This window comes from Octopus sinensis, linkage group LG1, assembly GCF_006345805.1.
Source record: "Octopus sinensis linkage group LG1, ASM634580v1, whole genome shotgun sequence".
NCBI lineage: Eukaryota > Metazoa > Mollusca > Cephalopoda > Octopoda > Octopodidae > Octopus > Octopus sinensis.
Window position 1 is genome coordinate 194,765,075 of NC_042997.1, and position 13,764 is coordinate 194,778,838.

Consider the following 13,764-nt stretch of genomic DNA (forward strand, 5'->3'; position numbering starts at 1 on the left):
ATACAATGTCTTTTTTATAGCATATGATAAAAAACAGATCGGAATTAACAATTAATGCAGCGTTTCTCAACCAGGGCTCCCCGGAACCCTAGGATTCCACGAGAAAGAGTGAGATAAACTAATGCTAATTTCATGATCGTAATATTACTATACATGCACAGCATATTGTTGGTTATTGTAATATTGTAATATAGACATCATCCTGTCTAACCTATTATGCTATCAAAATAATATAACAACCACTGGGGATATATTTAGTGATGTCTTTAATTTATGGACAACCTATATATTGGGTTGTCCGGAAAGTTCATGCTGATTTTTAAAGGAAAGGAAAAGGTCAATAAATACTTGCCATTACATTTTTAATCAACCAAATATAAACCGTTTTGTTGCACAATGTTTTGGCAGGATGCCTTTCCTAACATCAACCACTCAGCAGAATGGACTTAGTGCTTGTTACATGATGCAAGCACAGGTGAGGTTAGTCTTGGCAAGGTTTTTACAGCTGGATGCCCTTCCAAATGCCAACCACTTTACAGTGTGGACTGGATGCTTTTAAGTGGCACCTACACTGACAGGGTCACCAAGTACTTGCAAGACAAAAAACTTTTAAGAGGGGAGGAGATGATGATAAAAAGGTTATAGTGAGACAGATTCAGGTGTAATGTATAAATTACATAGGGAGGATGTGATTGATGGTGAGAGGAAGGATTGAAGGTTCCAGTTGAACCAATCAACAAACCAGCCTACTTGTGAAATTGATGTGCAAGTGGCTGAGCACTCCACAGACATGCGTACCCTTAATGTAGTTCTTAGGGAGATTCAGTGTGACACAAAATGTGACAATGCTGGCCCCTTTGAAATACAAGTACAACTCATTTTTGCCAGCTAAATAAACATGAAAGTGTCTCGCTCAAAGACACAACACGCCACTGTGAGTCAAACTCACAACCTTTAATGATAACGAGCCAAATACCTAAACCATGCACCTTCACTTATAACATGTTTGTTTAATAAGGATTATACTAATTACCAATTATATTAATGAAGTTTAGTATTATAGAAAAACAGATGTAATTAATCATTGCTCTGTTATGTTCTGTTGATAATCTTGTTTATATGTTAATGATTAAGTAATACAGTTAATTGGTTTACAGAAAACATGAGTTTAGTTCCCTGAGGCAATATATATATATATAATTATTATTTAAGGGAATATTAATCTTAACTTACAGGGAAAAATTCAATTTAGAAATACTAAATCAAATTTCACACAATATAATATATATATATATAAAAATTAGAAAAAAACCCACCTTTTATCAATTCAAAATGAACAATTAAATTACACCATCTAGAAAATTACATATAATAGAAATATTAAAATTAAAATAACAATAATATACCGATGATTAAGTAAATTGCAAAACAATAATTAAAAAAATATTGTACCAATTATATACGTTTTTATTATTTTTTTGCAATTTACTTAATCATCGGTATATTATTGCTATTTTAATTTTAATATTTCTATTATATGTAATTTTCTAGATGGTGTAATTTAATTGTTCATTTTGAATTGATAAAAGGTGTTTTTTTCTAATTTATATATATATATATATGTATGTATATGTCTACACACATACACATTCTTTCACTTGTTTCAGTCATTGGACTACAGCTACGATGGAACACCATCTTGAACGGTTTAGTCAAATCAACTCCTGTACTTTATTTTTTAAATATGGTACTTATACACCATCTCCTTTGCTAAACTGTTAAGTTAGAAGGACATAAACAAACCAACATTGGTTCTCAAGCAGTTGTGGAAAGCAAAACACATACACAAACAATGGGCTTCCAAAGTTGCTATTTATCAAATTCATTCCCAAGACATTGGTCAGCCCAGGGATATACTAAAAAACTCTTGCCCAAGGTGGCGTGTATATATGTAAATTATGTGTGTGTGTGTATATATATATATAATAATCATCATCATTTAACGTCCGGTTTCCATGCTGGCATCGGTTGGACGATTTGGCTGAGATCTAGCGAACCAGAGGGCTGCACCAGGCTCCAGTCTTGATTTGGCAGAGTTTCTACAGCTGGATGCTCTTCCTAATGCCAACCACTCCGAGAGTGTAGTGGGTGCTTTTACATGCCACCGGCACAAGGGCCAGTCGGGCAGTACTGGCAGCAGCCATGCTCAAATGGTGCTTTTTATGTGCCACCTGCACAGAAGCCAGTCCAGCGGCACTGGCAATGACCTCACTCAAATGTTTTTTCATGTGCCACTAGCACAAATGTCAGTAAGGTGACGCAGGTGACGATCATGCTCAAATGTTGCTTTTTACGTGCCACCGGCATGGAGGCCAACTTGTTGCTCTGGCAACGATCATGCTCGTATGGTACTCTTAGTGCTCCACTAGCACAGATGCTAGTCATCAAATTTGACTTCGACTTCACTTGCCTCAACAGGTCTTCACAAGTAGAGTTTAGTGTCCAAATGAAGCAAAGGTACGCATAACTGAGCTGGTTACACCCCTGGCATAGGCCACAAGGTTATGGTCTCACTTGAGCTTGCTGAGTCTTTTCAATCACAGCATATTTCCAGAGGTCCCGGTCACTAGTCATTGCCTATATATAGTTTTGTATTTACGTCATACGTATACAAACATAAGTTTGTTTTCGAAGCCATTGAAATGTATTGTAGAACAAGTAGAAAGAGATATTTTTCAACGCTTAAATACTGATAGAACAGCATATACGGGATAAAATCCTTTTAGAGCAGAAAAATTTGTCGGCAACCAGCCATGAGGATTGAACTCACACCCCTCGAATATCCGGTCAGAGTGCTCTACCTTTAAGCTAAACTGCCAACCGACAAATTCTTCTGCAATTTTTGAAGTTATAAAGTCATCCAGAAATGCTAAACGTCATAGGAATTATGTCATATGTAAACAAACACGAGTTTGTTTTCAAGCGTGTTGTAGAGGTTTTGTATTTGTTTTTTCAAGATTCGTGATGTGATGTATATATACTTATCACTCTTAGTTTTGCCAACTGACTAGAATATGCTCTGAGGAGGTCAAAACAAGAGTGAAACATGCTTGTTGCTTACACCAGTTGGCCCTAAAGACCAGATCTACTTCAAACTGAACTATATTTTTGAAAAACCTCCATCAACTGAACTTATTGGAATTATCTCCCTTGATTGCCTTTTTAAGTTTGTAACACCCTTATTACGGAGCACTACGGTTGATGTTATCAACTTAATTAACCCTGAGTAAGAGTATAAAAATTGCATCCCTCTACCAGTATGGCAGAGTAGGCTCATCAAACCAGTATGATCTCAAGCTGAAATTCATGGTCTTTACATTGAACCATTCTTGGTAGAGAGAACATGCCGAGGCCTTTGTCCTGCAGTGGACTGAACATATGCAACCCCATCATCTTCATTTAACGTCTGTTTTCCATGCTAGCATGGGTTGGATGGTTTGACCAGGGTCTGGGAAGCCAGGAGGTTGTGCCTGGCTCGTCTGATCTGGCAGTGCTTCTACAGCTGGATGCCCTTCTTAATGCCAACCGCTCTGTGAGTGTAGTGGGTGCTTTTTACGTGCCACTGGCACAGGGGCCAGAGGAGGCTTGCACATCCCAAAATAAAAACAATGGAGAGTTTTTTTAACAGTAAGTTGCTTAGATAGCATCAGTTCATCAAAGTTTTACAATTTTACTAGAAACAATACCATATTTGTATTTAGTATCCACAGCACTTATTCTGAGGTACTTTCTCTTAGTTATATTGGATGTATCCATCACAAGGTCCAGTTCCTGTTGTGATGTGGAGGCTTGTGTGCCTCCATGACCCTAACAACTATGTCAACAGAGCATTGGTTTCTGATAGGACCTTTCATGCTAGATAGATCAAAGTATAGAGGCGAGACCAATGGTTCTCATCTGGGGTTCATGACCCTTGAGAACCCACACAAGATTGTTGCAAAAATTTATGTACAGCAAACTGGTTATGCTTTTACAATACACAAACTATTTTTTTACATTTTTTTTTCAATACGTAATAATAATTAATTATAAAAATATAATCAAGGGGTCCATAGGTAAAAAATGGTTGAGAACCCTTGAGCTAGACTAGGGGTTCCCAATTGGGGTCCACGAGTAAAAGATTATAATTTGTGGCTCCATATATAAATTTTGCTTACTAGGATAGGTACCTGTATTTATTGAAATTTTCAAGATTTGTGTTTGGAATTTATGTTATGAATATAATGAAATTGTTTCATTGTTAGTTTTTACTAACCTACAAACAAATATTTTGTTTCAAAAATTTACATGTGCATATATGGGGTCCACAAGCAAAATAAAGTTGGGAACCCTTGGACTAGACTAAAATGGACCACCTCTTCCCAGAGGTATAAATGGGTTTGCATAGGATCAACAATCCTGCCAAGAAAATGGCAAAGCAACAACAATAATTAAAAAACAACAGGACCTGGGAGAGGAAGGACTTCTCAGGTGCAGGAGTAGCTGTGTGGTAAGTAGTTTGCTTACCAGCCACATGGTTCCGGGTTCAGTCCTACTGCATGGCACCTTGGGCAAGTGTCTTCTACTATAGCCTCGGGCTGACCAAAGCCTTGTGAGTGGATTTGGTAGACGGAAACTGAAAGAAGCCCGCCATATATATATATATATATATATCATCATCATCATCATTTAGCGTCCGCTTTCCATGCTAGCATGGGTTGGACGGGTCAACTGGGGTCTGTGAAGCTGGAAGGCTTCGTCAGGCCTAGTCAGATCTGGCAGTGTTTCTACGGCTGGATGCCCTTCCTAACGCCAACCACTTCGCGAGTGTAGTGGGTGTTTTTTACGTGCCACCTGCACAGGTGCCAGACAGAGCTGGCATATATATATATATATATATATATATTTATGTGTGTGTGTGTTTGTATGTCTGTTTTTGTCCCCCTCACACACACACAACATCGCTTGACAACCAATGCTAGTGTGTTTACGTCCCCGTAACATAGCAGTTCAGCAAAAGAGACCGATAGAGTAAGGACTAGGCTTACAAAGAATAAGTCCTGGGGTCAATTTCCTTGACTAAAGGCGGTGCTCCAGCATAGCCGCAGTCAAATGACTGAAACAAGTAAAAGAGTAGAGTTGAAAAAAAAAGCAAAGATCCAACTAGAGAGAAACAGAAAGATAGCCAACAGCGAAGAACATTGCAAAAAAGTCATTGATGGCCTACACTTCATAATGGAAGGGCTTAAGTAAAGTGAAGTATATTGTATGTATGAATTTCTGTTTCTTGCAAACAATCCCAAAGGAATATTAACAACAACAATATATCTCATGTGCATACTCCTTATCAGATTGGAGAGGTTTCTACAATGTCCTGCATCTTAGATATTACATCTACTAACGTGAGGTACAATGGCAGAAGGGATGTCCAAGATACAGGATTCCATAAAAACCTTGCCGAAATATCAATATCTCCATCTCTTTTATGTGTCCTTAGCTTCATCAAAGTGGAGGATCTGTATGTTCTGAGCGATGTCAACTGGACTGATTTATTAAGTCAACTACACCAGTAAGATTGATAAGGGACAACAACTGGAATTAGAGGGCCTTGATTGTCTCATTTGATATGCATGTTCTGGGATAAATACCATATAAAACATGTATCAATTTCTCCTCTCTTAGCAATAAAAACTCACAGGCTGATACCTTGAGGACTTAATTGTGAATAAAGAAAGGGTCTTGAATGTCTCCCCCAATGGCTCAGGGAACCTATCTGAAACATCAGGTTCTCCTCTCTTCACATGGACCTCATGGTCAGCTACAGTTGTCAATATTAACAGCAGGAACACTATAAAATTGATGAGTATTTCATTAGTTTGGAGTAATTGAATGAATTGTGGAGGCACGTAGCATAGTGGTTATGGTGTCAGCACCATGATCGTAAAATTGTAGTTTCGATTCCTGGACCGGGCGACGCGTTGTGTTCTTGAGCAAAACACTTCATTTCATATTGCTCCAGTCCACTCAGCTGGCAAAAATTAGTAATCCTGTGATGGACTGGCGTCCCATCCAGCTGGGGAAGACATACACCATAGAAACCGTGAAACCGGGCCCATGAGCCTGGCTAGGCTTTAAAAAGGATGCATTTATTATTATTTATTAATTGAATGAATTAGGTGATATAAAGAAAGTTTGAAGTTTTTGAAGAAAAACTCTTTAATTTAATCAAACAAGGTGGACAGTAAGAAAATCAAGTTTGTGATGAAAGAACAAAAACAACAACACAAGCATTTTTAAAATTAATTTTCCATTAGAATTTCAAACAACAAACAGAAGAACAAAATGTTTATATTCTGAAGAAGAAAAATTTTGATTGTCAAATCCTGTTAAATATCAGACAAATTATTTCACAACACCACAGGGATTTATTGAGCCACTATAGACAGATGAGAGATAAACCTTCCCTTGGATAAGACATGAGACCATTATGCAGAGTTTCCTCGCAGACATGGCTTGGTACCAATTTTCCAGCTTGGTGAACTGTGGCAATAATTGAATTTTGTATCTACCCAATAGATCCATCTAAAGTGGGATGTGAACCTACAACACAGTTTTGGTTCATTAGTTGTTTAGAGTGCATACAGGCCATCTTAGTTTATGATCTGTCATGCAATATCTTTTCTTAGACAAATCAGTCACCTTCTCATATCAGATGTATATTTAATACACAGAATATAACATACAATACCAAAAATATAACATGCAAATTAGAAGCCTGTCTCTCTCTCTTTATGACACAATCAGAAGTGGAATTGCAGCTCCAATGAGCTTTCATTGCAGAGTTCCCAAGAGTTGACAGACAAAGAAAAGAGTGATTTTGATATCCCTAAATCAGTGACATGGTTCAAATACTGGCAACTAAGTGAACAGTAAAAACCTCTTATAACTACAAGCTTAGTATAATGTGATTGTTTGTTCTTAGATTGACATTGTAAGGTAGTTGTAAGAAGCCTGATTTGGCAGGCCTCTTTAATTGTTAAACTGTGAAACTAGGTGAGGCTTAAGGTTTGTTATTAAACCAATTCTACTATATGGCTCAGAAACCTGGACGTTATCAAAGAAGCTTGAGAGGCGGTTGGATGGAACTTACACTCGCTTCCTTATGAGATCTCAAAATCTCTCGTGGAGGCGTCATCCAACCAAAGTACAAATAAATGGGAAACTACCACCTGTATCATCTCTTGTGAAAGGTAGAAGAGCCCAGTTTGCTGGACATTGTTGTGGAGCTGAAAACGAGGTAATTTCTACTCTTCTCCTCTGGAAGCCATCTGCTCATGATACCAGAGGACGCACACTCTCCTACCCTGATGTAATCTCCAGGGATACAGGCATCAAGCAACAGGACCTCCGTAATGTTATGATGGACCGTGAAGTCTGGCGTAGCATAGTAAATTCCATTATCTCAATGATGATGATTATTATTAAAAGTGCCATAAACACATTAAAATTTTTATAACCCTTTTGATACCAACCTGTTTGAGGCTATCTTTGGTTCTATTGTACAAACTTCCTATTTTACAGTGATTTAAATTAAAAGCTTCAGTCAAAATTTCATGCTAATTTATGCTCCAAACACCAGCTTAATAATGATAATGTATTTTATTAAATTCTTTATTATTTTCAAAATTACTTGAAACAAAGTCAGTGTATTTCAACAGAAACATGGCAAAGAAAAGGCTAAGGTTTAATTTTGGTTTCTTCAATTCTTGAGCTGCAAAAGGTTGATTATCTGTTAATATCTCGCATGGAGCAAGATCGTAAGTTGGAAGAACCGTTAGCACACAGGGCAAAACGCTTAACAATATTTCATCTGTCTTTAGCATATTGAGTTCAAATGCTGCTGAGGTCAACTTTGCCTTTCATCTTTTGGGGTTTATAAATTAAGTACCAGTTGAGCAATGGGGTTGATGTAATAAACTTATCCCTTCACTCGAACTTGCTGGCCTTGTGCCAAAATTTGAAGCCAATATCTCACACAGGTAGGTGCAGGTGTTGATGTGTGGTTAAGAAGCTTGCTTCCTGACCATTTGGTCTTTGGTTCAATCCCACTGCATAGCTCCTTGAGCAAGTGTCTTCTACTATAGCCCCAGGTCAAATAAAGTCTTGTGAGTGGATTTGGTACATGGAAACTGAAAGATAGGGCGGCAAGCTGGCAGAAACATTAGCGCGCTGAGCGAAATGCTTATCGGTATTTCGTCTGCGTTACGTTGTGAGTTCAAATTCCACCGAGGTCGACTTTGCCTTTCATCCTTTCGGGGTCGATAAATTAAGTACCAGTTATGAACTGGGGTCGATGTAATCGACTTAATACCTATGTCTGTCCTTGTTTGTCCTCTCTGTGTTTAGCCCCTTGTGGGTAATAAAGAAATAGGTATTTCGTCTGCCGTTATGTTCTGAGTTCAAATTCCGCCGAGGTCGACTTTGCCTTTCATCCTTTCAGGGTCGATAAATTAAGTACCAGTTATGCACTGGGGTCGATGTAATCGATTTAATCCCTCTGTCCTTGTTTGTCCCCTCTATGTTTAGCCCCTTGTGGGCAATAAAGAAACAGGAAACTGAAAGAAGCCATTGTGTATGTATGTATATATGTGTGTGAGCATGTACCTTTGTCTTGACTTCATGTGATGGTCGTAAAGGAGCATTATCATCAACATGCAAGTGAGGTTGTTCAAATCCAGTCTTCTGTAAAAAAAAAAAAGTCTGCTCCAGGGAAAATATTACTTTGGTTGGAAATAGGTGAGTTGTTGACAGGAAGAGCATCCAGCTGTAGAAAATGTGCATCAACAAGTTCTGTCTGCTTCGTGCAAGCATGGGAAATTGGATGTAGAATGATGACGATGATTGATGATGGATGATTGATGATGGTTGATGATGATGATTATGTTGATGACGATGATGACAGTGACAATGACGAATATCAGTTGCCACGGTTATTTTCATACAATCACTCCAGAAGCGCCAGAAATATCTGACGTAATGAATGATTCAAGACTCCCACTTCGGTAAGTGAGAATGCGTTGTTCAATCAAAGTCTTCCAGGTGTACTTCTGTTCAATATTAGGTGCTCGGAACATCAATTTCTTTAAGGAAGCCAAAGATTTATCCGAAGAACACATTACATGAAGAAGGAAGTCTGTAGCTGAAGGGAAAGAGAAAGAAAAGTTGAAGGAATTGATATGAAAAATGTAAATTCAAAACAGGAAACAGAAAACGTACAATAATATTGATTTCTATATTTGTTTTGCAAGATTTTTGATGTGAAATCGTGTGTTGAAACAGATATTGTTGTATTTAGGAATGGTCATTTTGCCAGTTTAACCAATAAAGAACTCTGGCCGAAATAAGATTAAGATTAATCCCTCTCTCTCTTTCGGAGAGGCACTGAGCAGCTATACGCACACATACACACATGGCAGTAACTTCCACCTACCAAATTCAATCACAAAGCTCCAGTCGGCTCGGGGCTATAGTGGAAGACACCTACCGAAAGTGCCACAAAAATAAATAACGCTGAAGCAAAGTAACACCAAATATATAGTGCGTGTGTTTTTATTGGCTAAACTGGCAAAATGACCATTCCTAAATATTGATTTCAAATTTTGGCACAAGTCCAGCAATTTTAAAGATAAGCACCATTTGAACGTGATCGATACCAGTGCTGCCTGACTGGCTCCTGTGCTGGTGGTACAGAAAAAGCATCATTTGAGCATGGTTGATGCCAGTATCGCCTAACTGGCCCTCATGCTAGTGGAATGTAAAAAGCACTGACTACACTCTCAGAGTGGTTGGCATTACGAAGGGCATCCAGCTGTAGAAACCTTGCCAAATCAGATTGGAGCCTACTGGCTTCCCAGCCCTCAGTCAAATTGTCCAACCCGTGCTAGCATGGAAAGCAGAAATTAAATGATGATGATGATGATATCAAATCCAGTGATCAACGTTAAGACAGGCAGACAAAATGCTGCTTAACATTTTGTCAGGCATGCTAACAATTCTCCCAGGTTGCTGTCTTAGAAAAACATAGAATAATAACTAAACAGTTGCTAGTAGCTTGATCCTCGAACGTTGGGTCTCATGAAGGTGAGGACAAGTGACCGAGACCTTTGGTGTGATATGCTATGCTTGAAAAGACTTTTTGAGCCAAATGAAATCATAGACTTAGCCATTGCCAGTGTCATGTAAATTACACCTGTGCCAGTGGAAGCAGCAGTTGCTGCTACTATCACTACTACTACAACCGCCGCCGCCACCGCCACCACCACCACTACTACTACTAATAATAATAATAATAATAATAATAATAAATAGCCCTGATGCAGTACTAGGCAGTGGCTCTCATGACTGCTGATCTTAACTGATTGGAAGTGTTATCATGTACATCGTTTTGTCTTGGTATAAAAGATGGGCTACAGCAAATATTCTGCTCAATACCACCGATTTGCTTGTCAGTAGTTTGACCTTAACCAGTTGAGCATGTCCCTTAGTGGTTGACGATATGTGCATCTCTGGTCACGAGCAGAAGTAGTTGGGGAGCATCATAGCCATGTGTTGAGAGGGATTCTTGGAGGTTTGAATAATTCACCTTTGGAAACATGGGTGTTTCATTCAACACCCTTAAACAATCCTTATTCAGGGACCTTTTGAGCGGGATGGGTTACTTGTCCAGAAGAAAAATCTAACCGGGCCCCAATAGCAAGGTCATGTGCTGTTTATCTTGATATGAAATCATGTTGCGCACATATGGATGCATGTGCCTGGTGCACCCTTATCAGACGGGTAGTCATGATGGGTATGCTGGGCTTCGTATATTTTACCCCAGTGTCACTTTGATGGCATGCACTGCTCTCTCACTCAATAATAATAATAAAGATCTTTATTTAAAATCTGGTTCACTCACCATGCTTTCTCTGAGATTCAATTCCTTGCAAAGAATACAACATGAGTGGACTCTCCACAACTGTCAGTCTACCATCAGCAGATTTCTCAGTTTGTAAGAGGAGATCAGAAAATAACATCAACTGTAACTGCAAGACATAAAAAAATCATTATAAACAAACCATAGAAAAACAAAACATATAAACAAAAACATCCAGTTATGAATGAACAGATAGGTGCAGGAATGGCTGTGTGTTAAATAGCTTACTTACGAACCACATTGTTCCGGGTTCAGTCTAACTGCGTGGCACCTTGGGCAAGTGTCTTCTACTGTAGCCTCGGGCCGACCAAAGTCTTGTGAGTGGATTTGGTAGACAGAAACTGAAAGAAGCCTGTAGTATGTATATGTATATGTGTGTGTGTGTATATATATATATATATATATATATATATATATATATATATACACACACACACACATGTGTGTGTGTATGTTTGTCACCACCACCCCCCAACATCGCTTGACAACCAATGCTGGTGTGTTTATGTCCCTGTAACTTAGCAGTTCGGCAAAAAGACCGATAGAATAAGTACTAGGCTAGGGACTGATAGAATAAGTACTAGGCTTACAAAGAATAAGTCCTGGGGTCGATTTGCTCAACTAAAGGCAGTGCTCCAGCATGGCCACAGTCACATGACTGAAACAAGTAAAAGAGACAGGAACTGTATGAAAGCCCACTCTCTCTCTCTCTCTCTCTCTCTCTCTCCATTTGCATGTCACTTACTCATCATTTAATAACCAGTGTTGGTTCATTTACGTCCCTGTAACTTATGTACCAGACTTTAAAAAAAAATGTACTGGGGTTAATTTGTGCAGCTAAACCCTTGAAGGCAGTGGCCCCAACAAGGACACAATCCAACAACAGGTAAGACAAAAAAGGATTACATGTTCAAACTCACCTTGTTCCAAACATCTCCATCCCACCTGAAAATCTCACCGGAATAAATGAGATGTCTTTCTTCCTGACACAACTGGAAATACTACAAAGAAAGAATAAATACCATATATTAACCCTTTAGCATTTAGTTTACTCTTTCAAGTGTAATGCTTATTTATTCATTGTCTTGAATTAAGCATGCATTCTCGCATGGCTTTTATGATTGAGATGTAACTGTTTGCTTTTAGAATGATATTGTAGGGTAGGTGTGAGAGGCTGAATCTGACCAGTGATGATATAAAATTTTGAACCAAATATGGCTAGTTTACATGCTAAAGGATTAATTATGTCATTATGTTCCAGCATGGCTACAACTAATTGGAAGTGGAACTACTAAAAGACTGATTATTTTTTTGTAGATAAATATATATGTATGTGGCCGTTGCCAGCCTCCCCTGGCACCTGTGCCAGTGACACATAAATAGCACCCACTACACTCTCGGAGTGGTTGGTGTTAGGAAGGGCATCCAGCTGTAGAAACCTTGCCAGATCAGGTTGGACCCTGGTGCAGCCTACTGGCTTCCCAGACCCCGGTTGAACCGTCCAACCCATGCTAGCATGGAAAGCAGACGTTAAATGATGATGATGATGATGATGTTTCACACCACCACATTCAGTAAACAGTTTTGTAGAGTGAAATGCAACGTACTCAACAAGATTAAATAAAAAAATCCATCATATGTCTATTTATGTAATTAATGCTGAAATACTACACTGTACTATCTTTCAAAAAAAAAAAAATGAAGACACTTTAGATGTTGTGGTCTTAGATAAATTGTCCCACCAATAAAGGAGTTTGTCACAGATGAAATAATGTTTGTGTCACAAAAAAAAAAAAGACACTCTGTACAGTGGTCAGCATAAGAAAGGGCATCCAGCCTTAGAAACCTTGCCAAAAGAGATACTGGAGACCAATGCAGCTCACAGGTTGTTTGGATCCTGCCAACTGTCTAACCCATGCCAGCATGGAATACGGGAATGTTAAATGATGCTGCTGATAATGTGCACGCACACACACACACCATCATCATTTAACATCCATTGTCCATGCTGGCAAGAGTTGGACAGTTTGACTGGGCTGGCACACTGGAAGCCTGCATCAGACTCCAGTCTGATTTGGCATGGTTTTTTTACACCTGGATGCCCTTCCTAACGCCAACCACTCTGAGAGTGTAATGGGTGATACCAGGGTGTTTTTACGTGCCAAATCTGCGTGACACAGGTATCTGCCACAACTTTGCTCGGTTTGATGGGGCTTCTTCTCAAGCACAATATAACGCCAAAGGTCTCAGTCATTGCCTCTATGAGGCCCAAAACTCAGTCACTCTACCTCTGTGAGGCCCAACTCGAAGTATTAATTTCTTACATAGCTTTAATGTCGCCTGTTTTTAAAGAGTTAATGAAAAATTATATTAGGATCTTCAGCACCATCCGAACGTGGCCGATGCCAGCGCCACCTTGGCTGGCTTCCGTGCCAGTGGCACGTTAAAAGCACCAACCGATCGTGGCCGATGCCAGACCCCCCTGGCACCTGTGCAAGTGGCACGTAAAAAGCACCCACTACACTCGCGGAGTGGTTGGCGTTAGGAAGGGCATCCAGCTGTAGAAACACTGCAAGATCAGACTGGAGCCTGGTGCAGCCCCTGGCTTCCCAGACCCCGGTCGAACCGTGCAACCCATGCTAGCGCGGAAAGCGGACGCTAAACGATGATGATGATGATGTCTGTCTTAAAGTTATTATAGTGATAAAAATAAAAATATGGAATTAAAACCAAATAACAAATTCAGCCAC

At 39.2% G+C, this 13,764-nt stretch overlaps 1 protein-coding gene and 1 long non-coding RNA gene across 3 annotated transcripts in view; one reads left to right on the forward strand and one right to left on the reverse strand.

Annotated features, from left to right (window-relative positions):
• The first annotated feature begins 7 nt into the window (after window positions 1-7).
• LOC118765757 lies at window positions 8-13,571 on the forward strand. Its single transcript, XR_005001631.1, has 3 exons — window positions 8-204; window positions 12,462-12,466; window positions 13,560-13,571. It is a non-coding gene; the product is annotated as an uncharacterized LOC118765757 (long non-coding RNA).
• LOC115231791 overlaps window positions 8,581-13,764 on the reverse strand; it is a 100,575-nt gene continuing 95,391 nt past the window's right edge. Inside the window, exons 19-22 of one of the 2 annotated variants that reach the window (XR_005001614.1) lie at window positions 11,935-12,015; window positions 10,997-11,123; window positions 8,982-9,238; window positions 8,581-8,941 (exon numbers count right to left, since the gene is read on the reverse strand). Coding sequence is in view for 1 of the 2 variants with exons in the window: in XM_029801755.2 (XP_029657615.2) it covers window positions 9,036-9,238; window positions 10,997-11,123; window positions 11,935-12,015 (411 nt within the window). In the remaining variant the exon portion in view is untranslated. Of the gene's footprint in view, window positions 9,239-10,996; window positions 11,124-11,934; window positions 12,016-13,764 lie in introns of both variants that reach the window. The other variant, XM_029801755.2, reaches the window with a different exon arrangement.